Below are 19,447 nucleotides of genomic sequence, written 5' to 3' on the forward strand. Positions count from 1 at the left end.
GCAGAGCACACACAATCTCAAACTTGCTGTCTCTTGAAACGCTGGCCATGGTAGCTGCAGAAGGAGCATTGCTTACTAAAAATCAGCAGTATTAGGAAATAAAGTTAAAATGTAAATGTATTAGCACCTTAAAGTGCTTTTGTTGTATCTTTAAGCCTAGAGGCAGATCATTAAATATGCATTTCGCTAGAAAGCAACTGTCGAGAAAGATAAGGTGGTTGGAAATATGCTATACTGTCAAAGGGGTTTGGTGGTGCAGCCTTCAGGACAGGGGAAAGAGAGGACACTCCCACTGGTAAGGTTTGCAAGCGGCCCGCCGGTGACCTGCAGTTGTTACATTACTTTTGAGCTAGGAGGAGGGAAAAGGTAAAAATACAAGCATGGCTGTTGTTGCTTCAGCCTGGCCTTAATTACCAGACACAAGAAGCAGTTCAGAAATCTGGTCTCTGTTGTTGTAGAGGTCACCAAATCATTAACATCGTCAATCTGGCAGTAGCTAATTTAAATAGCACCTGATGTTGCAACGCCTCCCTTCGTTTCCCCAGCCAATCAGATCCTGGCTTCGGCTGACAGATGGTCCCATAAATGGATGTAAAAAGGGGAAGCTTCGAGCCAATTTCAGCAAGGCTCTGTTCAGTTGTTCTTATCTACATCCTAGAATCGGGGGTTTCAGCTCACTGCTCCTTTTCTTTCTTTTTTTTTTTTCTTTCTCTCCCCCCCCGTCCCCTCCCCCCAAATAATTGATTTACTTTACAATCATCCACACTGTGTTTTGTGGATCTTTAAATATATATAACAATAGTAGTCATTTAAAAAATATATCCTGAAAGCTTTGCAAATTTTAAGAGAAGAGTCGAAGCTCTGCGAGACCCAATATTTGCCAATAAGAATGGTTATGGTAGGTATGACTAGATTTATAATCTGTTGTTTGTGTTGCTGGAGGGAAGAAAAGCATCTACACTTTGACCAGTCTTATGCTTGCACAAGAGTTTAGTTCTCTGCTGCTGTTTGGTTCCTACATTTACTATCTCTTTTGTGTAGAGAGTGCCGGTAGGTCCTTTTATTGAAAAGCAGAGGGGAAATAGATTGTCATTTTTAACAGGTCATTGTCAGTTTTCCCTTCAACATAAAGGAGGGGGTGGTAGAGAGGGGAGGTGGGCTGAAATAATTGCTGGTTTGTTGAAAGAGGTTATATTACATGAGACCATATTGGCAGAAAAGATTTTTTTTTGTTTTTTGTTTTTTTGTTTTGTTTTGTTTTGTTTTGTAAGGGAGAGGGGGTTTGTCTATGTGCCTGGGTTTCGTGGGGCTGGAGGTGGATGCAGCGGGGTTAGGAATCTCCATTTCCGTGCTGGAAATTTAAAGCTCGAGAAGCAGTTCCTGGATACTGAACGTTGAGATGGGCAGTTGTGTTTCGGGGGACTGCGCAGTCAAAACGGCAAAGAGAGTGATTTATTTGGGCTTCAGTAAATGCTGCATCTTGTATTTCAAAGAGTTTCCTGTCATGACCTCATAAAAAAGAGGAGGCGGCTTGTATGTGTAGCGGTGCCTGGCGTGTTGAGTTGTTGCTTCCTTCTCTGGGCAGCAGCTCTGTAAGAAGGAATGTCAGCTTTTACATAACGTTCCTTTCCGCTTTTGACACACTGTGTGAGGGTCCATCTTCTTCTGATCACAGATGGAGTGGAATGGCTTGAAGATGGTAAGTGAAAATTCAGAGGAAGGCAGCTTAGAGATTCCAGCCGTGTGTGTATGTGTGTGTGTGTGTGTGTGTGTGTGTGTGTGTGTGTGAAGGATGATGGACTGTGCATCGTAAATCACTGTACAGATCATGTGTGTGTGTATGTGTGTGTTTATTAGTATTTCTCTCTTCTGAAAGCCAGAATCCATCTCCAAGTGTAATGGCACTGCATGCACACAAGGCACACACACTGCCTCTTCCATCGAACACACATTTAGCCAAGCAAGGTTGGTGTCTTTTTTGACAATCACAATGTCACCGTCGCTGTTGGCTGGCATGTCCACCGCCTCTGTGAGCTTTCAACAGAATTACATGACTGTTAAAGTTAAAGGCACATTTCTTTTTCAGTCTCCTGCTAGGAGTGATGGGGAAGGCTGGGTACGAGGGGTGGAGGAGATGAGGTTCAGTATCAGCAGATGCAATTGTGAAACAGGACTTCGGGATGTGGAAGGGGAAGTGGAAAACCTTTCTGCCAAAGTAGTAAATCTATTTTTAGCATCATCTTTTCGGAAAAAAAAAGAAGCAGGGAAACTCCTTGAGTGCCGCTCCTGTTGCCTGGTGTTGACCCTGAAGATATGGCACAAAATGGCACAATCAGATGCCACGAGTGCCCACTTTGACTTTGAATTTCACCAGCAATAGCTTTCACGGGGTTTCAAAGCCGGGTATGTGGGGAGGCTGTAAATTCATATCCATCTCACTTATTTTTTGCTAGAAAAGCCTGGGGAGGACTTTTTGCTCTGCATAGATGTTATAACAAAGCTGTGGTCTTTTTCCCATTCTTAGAGGATTGCCTTTGTCTGGCTGCTTGTTTTGATGGGTGTAAAACAAATAAGATTAGACCGAGCAGCCCAACTGAAAGCGATAGCTGGGAGGAAAACCCAATGAAAGGTTGCCGGGGAAACGAACAGAGGAAAAGCCGAGTAGGGAGCAGGTGGCTATCATGAGAACACACTGCAAACAGTGTAAAAAAGGGGGGGGGGGGAGGACGGGACCTCGATTATCTTTGCTGTTCTTTGTGGCCGGCCCAACTTTAATTATTCTTTATAAATAGGTGTTAATTACATTTCTAACTCTGGTTTACAGTGATTTTTAGAAATCTATTTTTAAGCATCTGTTCTGTCTCTTTTTTTTTTTTTTTGGTTTAAAAAACAGAGAGAGGGAGAGAGAGAAAAGAAGAAGAGGGGGAAGGGAGGGTAGGGAATCTTGCTTTTTTTTTTCCCCCCCCCTCTCTCTCTCTCTTTCCCCCTTTACCCTGCTGTGAAATTGTACGTGCGAAAAATCGCAAGGAATCCTGTGAGGCCATTTGAAAAAAAATGTAAATTATATTGAATGAAGTTGACGGAAGCATAATAGTGAACTCCCACAGCTGATAGGTTCTGCAAATGATTTCTTAGAAATTTCTAGCAAATATCCATTGGAGAAATATAGGTAGAATAGATTTACCCTAAAGCAATGATTTTGTGCCAGGTGATATTGGTGTTTTTACTAAATCAACTAAATGTTGATACTACAATTCTAGGGAGTTCATTGTATCTCTCATTTTATATCCCAAGTAGAAATTACTTTTAAAAATAATAAATGAAAAACTGTATTCTGGCCTTTATCTTCGTTTTCCTCTCTGTACCTTCAACCCCAAGGTCCATCAGGCTGCACCCTTGCAGGAACTGCAAGGCATTTGGTCCTGGATCTGGTCTTAGCATAAACTGAGTGAAAAGCTGATTTCTTTCTTTCTTTCTTTTTTTTTTTTTTTTTTTTTTTTTTTTTTTTTTTTTTAGTGTCTCTGAACATCTAAGACCTATGCATGTGCTGGGTGACAGGCATCTTTCCCTTTTTCTCTGAGTGTGCTTTACGAGTAGTCTCTTTTTCTCATGATGGTGGGTACCAGAAGGACTGAAAGGTATAGTGCTTAGGCGAATAGGCAGTAACATAAAAACCATGATCTGTTATGACTTGTTCCAAATTGCATTTTTGATCAGATAGCTAATATTAACCCCCAAAATGAGAGATTTAAAAAATACTGAAATATGTTAAAAAGTTAGGAAATATATATTGGCTTTACAAAAAGTACTCTTAATTTTTACTCTCTCCATTGCAAATCTCTGCACTTACCTCCCCCACCTTCTTTTTTTCTTGCAAGGGGTTTCTTTTTGTTTTCTCTTCTTTTGGGGGGATTTTTAAAATTTTTTTTGACTCTTGAGGTAAAAATAAATAAACTTATTTTTTTGTCATAGGTCATACACTTGAATTTTTGCATAACCATATATCTCTTAAAAATTAGGATAGTTTTGGACGCCTGGGTGGCTCAGTTGGTTAAGCAGCTGCCTTCGGCTCAGGTCATGATCCCAGCGTCCTGGGATCGAGTCCCACATCGGGCTCCTTGCTCCGCAGGGAGCCTGCTTCTCCCTCTGACTCTGCCTTCCACTCTGTCTGTCTGTGCTCGCTCTCACTCTCTCTCTCTTACAAATAAATAAATAAAATCTTTAAAAAAAAAAAAAAAAAAAAAAAAAAATTAGGATAGTTTTTTTTTTTTTTCTAAGAAATTTCTAGCATTATTTAGTTAGGGGGAAATAATTTCCATAAGAACTGTCACCTTGTCTTGGGTTGTAAAAAAGACACGTAGTTCTACTGCTGACCTTTCTTGCTTCTTTGTCTTAAAAATATTAATGCCTACTACCTATATGTGGAGGTGTGCCTTTGTGGAAGCACAAGGCTGAATGTGCATTTATTAAGAAATGAAAATCTGATTGGAAATATTTCTGCAAAGATCACCTCACTACATCACAGTTTTAATGATCAGAATGTCTGTATATGTCATTGTAACATTATGGCCACATCGTTTAATATTTACATTTTTTAAAAAGATAAAATGGACATAGATAGAGAAATGACTGAGAAATTACTTTGAGAATCACTGACTTATAAGATAACTTTAATATCTCAGAAAAAAAGAAAAAAAGCTTAAGAAGCAACTAAACCACTCATTTTTGTAGTCCCATTCATTTTTTTAACTTCCATTCATTCAAGTCATCCTCCTGGCCAGATATAGATGAGCTTCCTTCTGTTTGATAGTTTTCCAAAGACTTAAAACTTTTTTCTCTCCCAATAGCCCTTCCTGGGTCTTTTGAATATTCAAAGATTTTGTGATGAGAAGAAGGCCAGATTGTTGTGAGCTAATAACAATAGAATTTTTTTTTTTAAGGAAAAAGAAAGAAAATGAGCTCCGCATTTGCATTTTAGTTCTTAACTCAGTCTTAAAAAAGGGTTTGAGATGTGGTAGACTTCAGGTATTTGAAACTTAGTATTTCTGTTGGGAATAATCTATTTGACATTTCGAATCAGAAATCTTTGCCTGAATAGCGCTTTGTGTGTGTGTTCAGTATCTCTAAAAGAATTTGTGGGTGAATCAAGGTGTTTTTCTCTAGTAAGAATTACCACTAACAATGAAAGGGTTTCCTCAGGGCAAGTCCTTTCTTTGGTTTGATTTCTCCCCTTTGCACTTATTTCCTTTTTGTGGGTCGATTCTTTTCCTATATGTAGACCAAATACTATTCCTTCCATGAGGATATATGCTGCTTCACTTAGCCGTTGGCATCTTAATGTCCTATTTTAATAATAATTAAAAAAAGACCAACGAAACAAATTGTGTGTACCGCAAATAAGGAATGGCGGTCTTGATAGAGGTCATTGTATGTGGACAGAAGTACTTTGGCCTTGACAAATTTCTTCATCAGTTCCAGTGATCTGTGGGCACCAGGCTCTTAATTTATATGCCTGGACACTTAATATGTACATTTGTTGGTGAACTGGCCAGCGGATGCTAGACACATGAGTGTGCGCTGGCGAATGCTGCAATGCAGTATTTTTTCCCAATGTCATTAGGAATTTGGAGGGGTATGAAGGACACAAACATTCTCAAGCTTTTATCTTACTATCTTCCAGTAGATGGACCATGTTGTTCAGAATTCACCAATTCTTTTAAAAGTGAAGTCAACCTTTTATTGTCCGCTGTCTGTTCTTCCATCCATTTGATGGATATGTGGAAAGTATGTGTTTGTGAGAGAGGGAGACTCTGTGTGTGTGTGAGTGTATCTGTGTAAGCATGTGTGTTTCTGGTATCCTGCACCTGTCTTAGGTTTTCCTTATTTGGTATTACCAAATGTGTATACATACTTGCAAGTATATGTGCATCTGAAAAGGGAAAGAAAACCAAACTGAGCTGGCTTCCCATAAGAAGTGGCTTCTCCTCCTCATAAACTCCAAGAATTTTCTTATTAGAAAAATACAAAACTTAATAAAAAAAAAAAAAGAAAAAGATAGATCCAGACCCTGCAAGACCTGCATTCATAACCAAACACCTTTCTTTAGTTGCCACTTGAGAAACTATAAATGTACAGCTCTATCACAGTAATTATGAGTTCGAAGCTGCTCTCTCAAGCAAAGGGTTAGGCTCGAAATAAAATGTGTGTATATTTGGAAGGAGAGTTGTTTTTTTCTTTGGGAGCATTTGAACCTAATCTTTAACCATTGGTAAAAACAAGCAGGAGGAGGTAGCGTGGCTGTGTTAGCAGTGTGTTCGTTGGTTTGTGAATTTGTGTGTAGATGCGTGTGCTTTAGAAACATCCTCCTATTTTTTTAAATCTCCATGAATTTTAAGGGTGGAGGGCTATTATAGATCAGTGACTTCTTAAGGGTAAAAAGATAGGTGATCTGTGGATGTGTGGAAGTTGTCACAAACAGTAATTGTCATAAATTACTCATCTAGAAGTAGAAAGAAAAAAAGGCTGGAGGACAAGAGTGGAGAGGGGGTACCAACATGTGGGTCTGCACTTGCCGATATAAGAGATAATGAGTGATAAATTTGAACTGGTGCAGTGCGGGATGCCCGATAATTTCTCAGAACCTTGACTTTGCAGGTTCATTACTTCCTTGCTTGCTTATTCACACCTTTAATTATATCCAGTTTGGGATGCTAGCTAGGGGCACCAACGATGAGCCATTTTGTTTGTTGTTTACTTCATTAAGTATTCAGGCAGTGTGCTCACAATAGCTTTGGAGCATCAGTGTTAGGAATCAAGCACTTTGGAAATGGAATTGTTACAAAAGGATAAAAAATAAAGCAATTGGCCAGGTAGCTTGCTTTGGATGTTCACTCTGCTTAATGGTAATATTTATGTTGTTCCTTGTACATTCATTAATAATTACATTATGCAGTGTCAGTGCTCCTAATACGCTGGTGGCTCCCCCTACTACCCTCACTCTATCTCTTTTCTCTCTCACCCGACGCTCCACCCCCAAGATTTTGCCTTTTACTTGACCATTTTAGGACTGACCATTTTTGCTATGGGGAAGATCGGTATTCAGTCCCTCATTGTATTTAATACCAGAGATATTTTCCCTTCGATATGGGTCTTTCTCCGTAAGGATCACAAAATGCTGAACACCATAAAGGAATCTTTAAATAATTTTTGTTGAGGAAGCAGTGAAAATGTTGAAGAAATAAGGTCAATGTAATTGTTGTGCTTGCATTTTGTTTTTTGTTGTTTTTGGAAAGCCTTATTTTTGACCACAAAAGTAAAGTGCAAAACTAGCATATGTGATTTTTTAAAAATGGAAAAAGATTACAAGTCGTAGGTCTCCATTAAAAATAACTCACTTGGGACTCTTGGTTTGAAAAATAGCATTTAAACTCGAATTTAATTTTTTAATTATTCATGCTGAAGCTATAAAAATGTAATTCATAAATACTTTTTCTATAGGAGGTTTAGTTCTATTTTCAGGATATAAGGAAACAGAAACAATTCTAGCAAGATGGCGAATTCTGAAAAACACACCACAACGTGGAGGTTGCCTCCTCTCTGCACTTTGTGGCATTGAATCCACTCCTGCTTATTCTGCGAATCATTTACCTTCTATCGTCTCCTGCCTTGGAGCGACTAGCCCTTGAAGTGATTTTGCCAACTGTGTTCACAGTAGAGGCGAGCTATCATTTGTTGTTGGATGAAGATGTGTTTGTCGAGGACTTACTGTGTGCATTTCCCTGGAAGGTGGAATTCAAGGTCACCCTTTCTTTTTCTTCTGACACTGATCAAAACAAACAATAAAAGTCTAAGTCCCTGTGATTGGAGCTAAAGTTGAGGTGAGGGATTTTAAGGTTGGATGTCACATAACGCAGTTTGTGTCAAGTTATGAGAAGACATCTGTCGGAATATTCAAGTACACAAATGTTTTTCTTTTTGTATTTGTAAGAGCCTGGGCATGACTCCAAAAGAGAGAAATCAGAGATCTTCTGGACATTTTTGTCTATAAGGCTCCATGTATGCAGATGTTTGCTTTCAGGAAAAGGAAAGTTTAGACAGTTCGGAGGAACTTGTCTTTCTGTCAGCTACCCGTGGAGCTTGGCTAGATCCTGTTAATTTTACAGAAATACGAATGCTGTTCTTCTAACAGAGATGACTCTGAGTACCTTTCCCCATGTCACCCTCCAGGGAGGACCTGAGAATATAGTGACCCTCTTGGCATGCTTCTATGCAAACTTTAAAGTTTGGACATAAAGCAGATGTCATAATGTTGTGATATACACTTAGATACTGCCTGTACTCTGTGTGTGTGTGTGGTGGGGGGGGATGGTATGTGGCAGTGGTATAGATAGACAGCCATGACTCCTGGTGTGCACTGGGATGTGCCAGTAATGGCTTCTCAAGTAGCCTGTGTTTTCCTAAGCTGCCAGTCTAAACCTTTAGAGTTTTCCTTTCTAATTTGTACATGAAAAATAACAGGCTGAGTTGAACTTTTTTTTTTTTTCCGAGTGCCCCCTTTGAAGATGCAGCAGTAGTAAAAACAGCTTTAATGATAAACTTTAAGTGCTATTTAAGAGTCTGTCGTGGAAAGCCTGCGAACTTTCAATCTTTACTAATGAAACTTTTATTAGGAGAGTGCTCACTTAAAATGGAGTAAACGACTAAGTCCCTGTAATGTGTGATTTTGACCAGATTTGACTCATCATCCTCTCTTATGTTACTTTTTGTAATGCAGCCAACCACATATCTAAAATTCTGGATATTGTACTTGTCTTCAATATTAATTATCTCTGTTGATGTACTGGGTACAGACAGTACAATTCCCACAAGTCCAGATTCTTACTGTAACACCAAAACAAAAGTGATATTTATGAATAATATTGGGAAAGTTGTCCTCATAGTAATCATTCCCCAAAGGAAACTTTACATAAATGTGCATTTATTATTCAGGATATTAAAAGGGAATCCTTAGCTTTTACTTTTTAATTTGGGTTAAAATATGTAAATTGGTTTTATTTTGGAGTTGCTCTGTTTTAGGTGGCTTTGGGGGAGGATAACTTTCTAGCTTGATTATATTTTAATTTTAATCACCTCTATAGTAGAAAGGGTTCCAAATCCTGAAATCAACCTGGTTATTGTGATTAGGACCCAGAGGGCCAGTGTGCAGATGGGGCTAAAAACATATTACATCAACTCGCATATATGTAGAAAAATCAGATTTGTTTCTGCTAGATAGCACTGTGCCCGGGTCTTCACCGGCAGGCCCGCTCAGAGGCTATGGAACCCCAGGTCTGCCTCTGGATTCACAGACCTTCATGGGCTGCCTGTTCAGTCAACCATCTGGAAAGATTGCTCTTTGTCTTACGAAACCAGAAAGTGCCAAGGACTTTGAAGTCAGGTGGATTGGGGGCTAGAGTCTTGACTTTCCCTATTAGTAACTGGGTGATGTTGGATGAGGTCCTTCAGTTCTCGAGCTTCAATTTCCTCATCTCCAAGATGGGGATGATAAGGCCTGACTCACAGGGTTTTGTGTGGATCAGATGAGAAACAATATGGGAAGGTAGCAGTCATAGGCCTGAATATTAAAGTTGCCTAGAGGATGTTAGGTCTTTTTCAGTCTGCCTGTGCCAGATGTCCTGGGGAGAAGTGACACTGAATGTTACCCTCATAGTCTCCGTTCTCTCAAGGATAGAGAACTCAAGGAGGGTGGGGGTGACATACAGTAATTTTTAAACACAGACAAGCCCTCAGTTACACCCTGGAATTATGAGGCTTTATTAAATTTTCGGCATTCTCATAGGCTTTTGCAAGGTACATTCATGGCACCCTTTGGAATTAGAATTAACTTGGGATTTAGTTGTTAAATGAGAAAAAAGGTGAACATAAAATTAATTTTAATCGGTGCTGTTTTTTCTTTTTTTAATTTTGTGAAAGAGTCTGTTAGGAATTTCAGAAGTCAAGCAGAAAAAAAATCAGGTTAAGCTAATGAATATGGTCTCATCTTTGCTGTCTAAAATATATTATTATAACCTGTGAGTTATTTGACTTTGGCCCAGAAACCAGCCTCTTTGGAGCTATTTTTTTTTTCCTCTTCACCACATCAGCTTTTTTCTTCTATTCCTCTTATTTCCCCAACAGACTGAATTTTGAAGTTCTATTTTTCAAGGAATGGTGAAGAGGTTGAGGCAAAAAGTGGCTTAATGAGATTTTTCTAACTTGCCATCAGTTTTCTTTTTCCTGCTTGGTGAGGCAGGATGATGGATGGCTTTGGCAGTGCAAACAGCTCTAGAAACGATCGCATTGACTGAAGAGGTGTGGGAGATGTGAGCAGAATGCTGGCCCTCAATTTATGACCCTCCCATTTGCAGGAAAGAAAGAGACAGGACGAGAGTCACCGTAAAGGCCTGATGGTAGCTGTTGATCACGCGCACTTGGGAAGGGGTAGAGGGGGCGTGTCAGGACCAGCGTTAGGCCGAGCCTAATTTTGTGCCTTTTTCCCAAGGCTCTGAAAGGGGAAATAAACAGCCATATTAAATAAAATTCACAAGCTGTTCTAAATCGGGACCTGTTGCTGTCACCAGTGAGGACAAAAAAAAAATATATATATATATACAAGTAGTACTTGGAAGGGTTCGAGATTGAAACTGAAAACATAACCTCCTTGGTTCAAACAGTATTTTAATGTCACGGATTTGGGATTCCACTTTATATAATCAGGGGAAGGATGTGAAAGGGAGTCATTTTCTTTCCTTCAATTTAATCCTTAAAATCAGGGGACAGATTATAAATTGATGGGATTCTCCCAAGCACTATTTTGCAGACCCTATGCTTTTGTGTAAAAACAAACAAACAAAAAACCCCTTTACTGTGAAGCAGACAATAGAATTTTTCTCTTTCCACGTGTATCTATTTCAAGCCTTCACCAAGGTTATTCTCAGGATTCTAAGCCTTGTATGTGGTACTCAAGCTCTCTGGAAGAATTTGGTTGATTTTTACAATGTGTTTTGTATAGGCAGAAATACACCAGTGGAAGAAAGGGGCTTGAATGTGGAGAGCGGTAGAGGTTTTTGCATAGTTTATCCTAGAAAAATCTCACACCTATTAATGAAAGACCAAAAAGAGATGATTGGGTGAGTGATTTGAGCAGGTAACTGGGCAGGGGAGGGCCAGGTGGGTATTCTTAGAACCTCTTTGGTAGATACATGTTCATGTTATTAAAAAATTGACTCCTATTTAAGCCAGTACTTGAATCTCAATTCCTTCTTGCTTTACACCTTTGGCTTAAAGTTATCAGCAAGAAGAAAAGACTTTTATCTTGGAAGAGTTTTAGTAAAAACTCTTAAGGTGGTCTCTAGTTGGTGAATTTTGGAGACATGGGCTTGCAGTTGCTGTAATCATAACATATTCTTCCTGAACTATCGTCACGTCACTTTTCCAAGAACAGAGAAGAAACGTGTTTCTAGAACCTCAGCTATTCCCAGCACAGTTCTGCTGTAATGGATCTGTGACTAGGGAGATCATTTCTCATATTCATTTAACATTGTGTAATTTTTGCCCTTTGTTGTCAGGTTGATCTCCTTAATGCAGTTAGGGCAGGTGTTGTTAACCCCTTTTTATAGAAAATAAAGCTTAGCTGCCTGCCTTAGGATACATGTTTAACAATATCAGAAGTCTTAGCTCCACAGTGTTTAGGAATACATCCAGCTTAGCCAAAGCTTACTTCTCTAGAGGGGGGAAACAAAAACAAACACCAAAATAAAGAGCAATTCCTTTGTTAGGTCAAGATTTTCGGTGCAGAATCAGCAAATACAATTGCATGTCTGTCCCTATAAACCACATTCTAGGTGCCTCCTGGAATGTCACAGTATTTAAAACATATTCTGATATAGTGGGTAAGGAGAGTGACAGGCAGAATGTGAAAAGTGTCTCGGCAGAAGAGGTACAATAGACAGAAGAGAAGACATTTGTTGCTGTTGGGGGAAGGAGACAGCCTTCACAGAGGAAATGCCATTTGGGTGGAGCCAGGAAAGATGGATAGGCAGAGAAATTAGGAAAAGGGGGCATTCCATGTGGAAGGAAGAGTATGAGTAAAGGCACAGAGTTAGGCACTTGCTTAAGCAATGATAAGTAGTCTGGTGGAAATGCAGCATAAGATGTGTAAAGATAAAGCTAGAGAGATAGGTAAAAGCTATCGCTTAGGAAGATTAAGGTGTTTTGACTTGGTTTTAACTTTATTTGAATTAATAGCTATGGGATGTCTTAGATCAGAGGAATATGGTTTCCTGATAGTTTTGCAGGGTCAGGACTTGCCTTTATTGGGTCATGATTTCTCAGAAGTTGAAGTCACTGTATTGGACATTGGTTATTTAAAGAGAATTGACATTAAAGCACTCTTCTGATGAGAGTGTGATGTGATAATGATGACGATGACGAAGATGATGATGGTGATGATGATGATGATGATGATGATGATACAGCTGCTGCTCACACCCATCGAGGATTGCTTTTAGGGTTACAGTGCCAAAAAGCAGTAGGAGGAAGAATATCGACTTTATTCCAGATTGTAAAGAAGTGTGCCATTAGAGGACCACACTGCGTTCTCTCACTAGCAGGTACCAGTGCTCAAGTCGTGGGAAAGTGTGCGGCCAGAGAAAGGATGGTGGCAGTCTGGGAAACAGCTTACTTCCTCCAGAATAGAAAAGTACCCACTTCAGACTTCCATGTACCATGGTATACATGTCTTCCCTGGTAGTCTGCGAGCCCAGAAGGGCAGATTTCTTGTCAAATGCTCTCTTATTTCAATGTTAGGCACACAGTAAATACTCAATAAGTGTTTATTGAATTGAGTTATAATTTTTTTTTTTTAGAGTCTGAACTACAGAATTAGAAGACTTGCAAGTTTTGGGTCCGTCATTTAGTTTATTCATCCAAGTCACCTAACCTGGCTGAGTTTCAGGTTCTTAATGTAAAATAGAATTAATACAACTTCATTATCTTGATGGGAGGATCAGTTAAACTGTATCCTTGACACACCCCAATAGACAGAATAAAAATATTAGTAAATAACTAATCTAGTTTTGCCAATAATTATTTTATTGGGTCTTGACCATAATTTAAAAAAATTAAAACAATAAGTGAAATAGACACTTTGACTTTGTTATATTTCTGCTTTCTTGGTTAACATCTCAGAGATGAAACACTCCACATTTCCCAGCAGTATGGGGGGGGCCAACTTAAGTTTAAAATTCTGACAAAATCACCCTGATTCTGGCTTATCCAAATCCTCTGTCCCTCACTTCTATTTATTAAGCTTCACACTACTCAGAAGGTACATTAGCAAATTGTGCAGTTGAATAAAACCCACACTTTTCATTTAGATTCTTATAACTGTATCATATGTATAGTATCACTTTTTCTACATTTTGTCAAATAAATTTTTACATAAACTAAAAAAAAGTAAAATAGAAAAGATCAGTGGCTAGTGCTTAGTAAGCATATTATTTCATGAAACTTTTGGTTCAGTTACCTATGTTTTGAGTTGTGATATGAAGTTGCTGTGTGTTCAATATATTTTTTACTTTTTTTGCTTTGTTGGATCCTTGTCAGTAAATTTCGAAAAACACTGTTCTAGATGATATTGAGCTCTGCATTATCCCAAAGGGAAAAAAAGCCACCTTTTTTTTTCCTTCAGAGCTATGCAATGCAAGATCTCTAGTAACTTCCAAATTATTAAAGAAAGGATAGCATCTGATTATTTTAGATTTAATGTGGAAAATGTATCTTAAATCTTGGAAAGTTAAGATATTTGCATGGCATATGTTGGGACTTTCTATTAATCAAAGTACTCATTAACTAGCAAATCTTACAACTTGGTCATGCTACCTAGCTGAACCTTCAAAGTAATAATAATAATAATGATAGTACTAAGTAGTGGAGGTGCTCTGGAGGTGGGACTAAAATAATCAGATTAGCTTTCATTTCTTGAGCCCTTACTATGAGTCAGGCACTATGCCTTACATACCATTCCTTTTAACCCTTAAAACAACCTTAAAAGGTAAATGTTAATTTTCCTGTTTTATGGATGAACTGAGATTTTGAAAGGCAAGTTAAGGTTACACAGCCAGCAATTGGGCCAGATTTGATTTCAACCCAAGTGTGTCTAATTCTAGAACAAAATGTCAAAGATTTATTCAGTTCCGTGAAAATGTTTTAGAGCTTGGTGGGTCAGTTGGTGTCTGCCCTCGAGGGTTTACTGTGTATGAAAGTGGGTGAGATGTGATTTAATCACAGGAGGACAGGCACAAAAACTTTCATACTAAGTGTTTAATTTTGGAAGTAGTGAGAAAAGCACCTGTCACATGGTTTAGGTATTCAATAAAGATTTATTGAATTGAAATTAGATTAATTCTCACCTGGAAATTTGGAAGGGAGTGGGAGAGTATTGGGGAACCTTTGTGCTGAAGAATATCCTTACCTGGAAGGTGGCAAATCCATCTGCCCTAAAACCCTTTAGCGCCCCTTGGAACTCCTAAAACTGGCAACAGCAAAAAGCCAATCAGAGCTCAAGAACTCAAGTTACGAACTCCAAGTTTCATTCAGGCAGAGAAAACATTTGCCATCTTAGTATGAAAAGAGAATCCTGTGGCAGAAACATTTAAAAAATGATAAATAGACAGCAGGCTTCCTTAGAATGAAAAATAGTAGTTATTATTGTTGTTATAGCTATTTTTACTATACTAACCTCATAACCTCAAGCAAGTCACATTACCTCTGTGAGCCTCCAATTCCACGGATGTAAAATGATTTATACATCTTGGCGTTGTTGTGAAGATTAAATAGATCCATTTGATAAAGCCTTCCTAGTACTTCCTATTTAGTGATCTCTGAGGATTTAGTATAAAGGAAACATAGCCTCCTGCCCTCAGGGAGCTGAGTGTCCGGTGAAACTGCTGTGAGTGTGGGATTCAGAGTAGCCCACTACTGAAAGAATGCAACCCTTGCAGTCTGCTTTGGGATGTGTATATTATTGTCATGCATGTCTCATTTACATCATTGGAAGTTCAGGTTTATTGAGGATAAGTGTGCCATTATAGTCATCTTCTTATCTTCCACTACCCTATGGCCCCTGCTTACCCATTGGTGCAGCATTACCTTGTAGAGTTCTCACTCAATGAATCCAGCCCAGTTCAGCAAATATTTACCAAGTTGTTCAAGGTGCTGTGCTGGAAAAGGGAGAGTATCATTCGCTGAACAGGGTTGAGTTTAAAATCACTTTAGAGTGCAAAGGAGGAACAGTATCATGAGTTGGTGATACTCCACTAGTGCTAAAAATGCCTGTGACCTATTCAGGAAGAAAGGAAGGCCCCAAAGAAAATTCAGTGGTGAAAATTAAAAAATTAATATATTCTTTCTTTTTCCCAGTGCTGTTTTGTTTGTATTTTGTGGGAACCAGTGTATTTGCTACAAGCACACAGTTGAGATGTGATCTCAGAGATGGCCATTTAATGGCCATACTTGTGGTTCAGGATCAAGTCAAGCTGCCTTCACAGTGCCCAGGAGACCCTCTGTGGCCCAGCCCCTGCCCTTCTTTCCTGCTCCTCACCCTGAAGCTCTCCACCTTCCATTCATTCTCTGCTGTGGAACTTCCCCATGCTGTTCCATCTGTACCTATGCTCAAACAGATCCCTTGGTCTCAAACATCCTTCTGCTCTTCTTCACCTGGCTTCAGGAGACAAATAGAAGGTGACTTCCCAACTAAGAAAGTGCTGCTGGCTCGTGCTGGGTTAGGGCCTCATCCATGAGCACAGCCAGTGTCCTTCTGCTGTTGGTCTTCCCCACTGTATTGTCACTTGTTAATTTGTCCATCTCACCACCATGTCAGCAGTCAGACCCAGGCTCCTCTCTGTGCCTGGTCCCTAGCAGGTGCTCAGTAATGAATTGTTAACTGAGTGATAGATTTTTCTATCACTTTTTCAGACTACCATGGCTCATCTATACTGCCTAAGTAATTCAGATTGTAAAGATCCAATGCTATGCACAAATAAATAAATTCTTTCTTTCAGACCCCTTTTGTTACTTGGTCTCTACCATACAGTTAACAATGATACATCACAATAATAAGGACTAATTTCAGGCTTTTTGGAAAGAAGAGACTTAGGTTATCTCATTGAACCTCACAACTCTAGGAACAGGTATTCGTGTTCCTGTTTTGGAGAAGAGGCACCACGTGGTTTACATAACTTGCACAAAGGTCACATGCCTAGGGAGTGTCAGACTTGGAATTCCAAGCTTAGTCTGTTTGATTCCAGAATCCATTTTCTGTCTCCCATTTTGTATTACTCACTTCTTAAAGGAAGAGACTAATGAGAGACATTTAGCCTAGTGGTTATTGATAGTGACTTTAAATCAAGATTGCCAAGGTTCAAATCCTGTCTTTACCAATTTTGACCTTGAGCAGATCCCTTACTCTCCCTATGCCTCAGTTTCTTTATCTGTACTCTAGGGTTGTAAGGATTTGATGGATCAATGTGTATTAAGAACTTGAAACAGGGCTTGGCATATAAAGTGCTAGTGATCATCACCATTATTATTATCATATAATATTGATTTGTGTCCCACTCTTCAAATAGTTGCTGAGTGCTTCCTGTAATTAGACACTGTTCTGGGTACTGGGAGTTACAGTGGTAGCTAAGATAAGTCCCTGCCCTTGTGGAGTTTTCACTTTAGAGGGGGAAGACAGGCAATAGAGTAAGTAAATAATTAGAATTAGTGTATATATTATGTGATATTTTATAATTTCATGTGATGAAATGCTATTTAAAAAATACAATGAGATAATAGGTGGGAGAGTGATACTAATGAGAATTTGTGAACACGTAATGAGGCCACAGCAGTTCAGCCAGCGTCTTGCTTCTACTTGATAAGCTGGAGCAGTCATTGCTTTGTTTTGAAAGGCTGGGTTTTTTATGTCCAGCTGCTGGCTCTTGGGGTAAAACGCTTGCCCTACCTGCACTCAGTGTGGGGTGGTCATCCCTGGAGTAGCAGGAGATTAAGAGATTTGTTGAGGAAAACATAACAAAAAGAACTCCTAAATCGGCCAGGGGTCTCCAGTCTATGAGGGAGAGGCTCCACTCTATTTCCCTAGAGTTGAGGCTGTTCCAAGAAGGTCAGAAGGAAGGTTAGGCCAGCCATTCCGAAGTACAGTAGTCATTAGCATTATCATAGGATTCTTCTTCTCCATTAAAAGTATTCTACTGGTTAAGAGCATGGGCTTTGGAGTCAGAGAAAGAGGATTTTTTTCCCTCTCCCACTTACTTGTGGTGGGGTCTTGGTAAAGTCACTAACCTGTTCTAGCCTCCGTTTCATTGTCTGTAAAATGGAGTTAATAATACCTACTGCAGAGGTTTGTTTAAAGGATAGTTAGCATATGTAAAGAGTCTGGTTCAGAGCCTGGCACATAGTAGGCATTTAATAAAGGAATATTTTAGAAAATAGTTCAGTCTCTCCAGAGTGTGTATTTTAGATATTGGCCATTTTTTGCAGGGTTCATAGGGAGAGAAGATTTAGAATAAAATATACAAGCTCCTTCCCATTTCATAACCTTCAAAAAGGAGAACAGAGAACTTCAAAACTGAGGCTATATCATCCCAGAAAGGATCTTGGATGCCAGAGGAAGATAAAAGAGCTGGGTAAAAGAGCTCTGGTGTGTGAAATCCTGAGTTCAGTTCTTGAGTCTGCTACTTTCCAGTATTAAGTTAAAGTGGTTACTTTTGAATTTGTATCTTCATAGGTCAAAAAATATTCAGGTCAAGACTCCTGTATTAACTGGAATTGCAAATAAGCTTACCTGATGCTCCAGTGTGAACAACTAGAAAGCATTAGTTTTAAAATATAAATATGTGTATTTTATGTATTTTTTATCTCCTCTCTCTTTTATACTATTGCATAAAATTAGATTGAAATCTCAAGATTAAAAGAGAGACATAGTTTATTCTTGTGCCAAAGCTCTTTTGTTTTCACTTGCAATGTGTGGACTTAAATTACTTTAAAAAAAAAAAAAAGAAAGAAAGAAAGCAAAACTCTCCATCAAATACTTTTAAGAGTAGAAGAATAACTAAACATTTGGCAGTACATCTTTTATGCACAGCATTGGATGAAGCCCTAAATATTTTCTTCCTTTTTTGTTTAGTGGCATGTTTGGATTGTGATTCTCCCAAAATTTATTTGCCCCACACTTGGCCACTAGTTCACATTTGTTTTGATCTTGATGCCTGCACTCATCTAAAATAAACAGTGCAGGTAGAGTGAAGAAAAGGCTTAAGAAAAGGATTTAAAAATAGAGAACCACACATTTCTCTTACGGTTTTTTCAGCACACTGCAGGGAAAAAGGAAGTGTCCTGCAGTGTTCCCCAGTTTTCTCCCTCTAAACTCTCCTAGCACCCTGCACTTGCCTCTGAGCACTGATTCAGTCAGCAGCCTTTGGTTACATTCTTCCTGTAATACTACATGCCTGGAGCAAGAAGTCAAGGAAAATTCAGGGCCTTTTCTCAAAGAGCTCCCAGTCAGTGGGGAGACAGGCAGGTAAACTGTGACTGAATAGAAAGCAGTGAGTACCTTGACGAAGGAGAGAGGGGAGGTGCCTATGCCATGTGGGTCAAGGAGGCAGGCACCGCACTTTGCAAAATGGCCTGGTTATTTAGACAGTGGTGGGAGCAGCATTTTAGTAGGGGGAGGAGAGGAAGCACACATATAAAGACATGCAAGAGTCATACGTGCCACAGAAGGCATTCAGAATATGGCACTTGCCTTGTTGAAGTTTGGAGCTCTGTTCATAGATCTGTCTACTAACCACTGCTGCCCTTCGCTTCCAGAACTACATTCCTAGAGAGCAAGGATCAAATGCCATGGAACTCAGTTACTTGAACCGTAACAATACATTTTATCTTTGCCACATACCTATGAACACTATCAACACTGAGAAAACTTAGATGCGGAATTGTTAGTTAAGTAATATGCCCAAAATTACACAGTGGAACCTGGATTCAAACCTAGACATTTAAGCCCTGGTACCTGTGTTCCTAATAATTACACTCTGCAATTAATATTGGATACATGCTTAAATTGATTTGAAATGAATGGAAGTAGAAGTAATTGTGTGATAGTTTATTCACGCATTTGTTTAAAAAAATAACATATAAGGCATTCCTCACCCTGATAGTTGTTGCAACATATTGAGTCCCCATTGACTTTGACTTTGGCTTGTGTGCCTTGTGGGAACTCTCAAAGGTGGACATGTTCTGTGGGACTCTTAACCTGGAGACTTTAGGTAGATTCCGACCCAAAGTGAAAATGAAAGAGGAGTTTAGGCTTGAAGCAGTAGCAATCTGTGTTGGAAGGAATGTGGGGGTA

At 39.2% G+C, this 19,447-nt stretch overlaps 1 protein-coding gene across 5 annotated transcripts in view; it reads left to right on the forward strand.

Moving 5' to 3' along the window:
- The window catches only part of ELAVL4 (ELAV like RNA binding protein 4), a 143,623-nt gene that overhangs the window by 57,069 nt on the left and 67,107 nt on the right, over positions 1-19,447 (forward strand). The window contains exon 1 of one of the 5 annotated variants that reach the window (XM_059137442.1): positions 629-898. The exons of 1 other annotated variant lie outside the window; for it this stretch is intronic. In XM_059137442.1, the coding sequence (XP_058993425.1) occupies positions 890-898 (9 nt within the window). In that variant the 5' untranslated portion in view covers positions 629-889. Of the gene's footprint in view, positions 1-628; positions 899-1,371; positions 1,700-19,447 lie in introns of those variants that run through there. 3 more of the 5 variants (XM_059137440.1, XM_059137443.1, XM_059137444.1) reach the window with 3 other exon arrangements.

Source organism: Mustela lutreola, chromosome 10 (assembly GCF_030435805.1).
Source record: "Mustela lutreola isolate mMusLut2 chromosome 10, mMusLut2.pri, whole genome shotgun sequence".
Lineage (NCBI taxonomy): Eukaryota > Metazoa > Chordata > Mammalia > Carnivora > Mustelidae > Mustela > Mustela lutreola.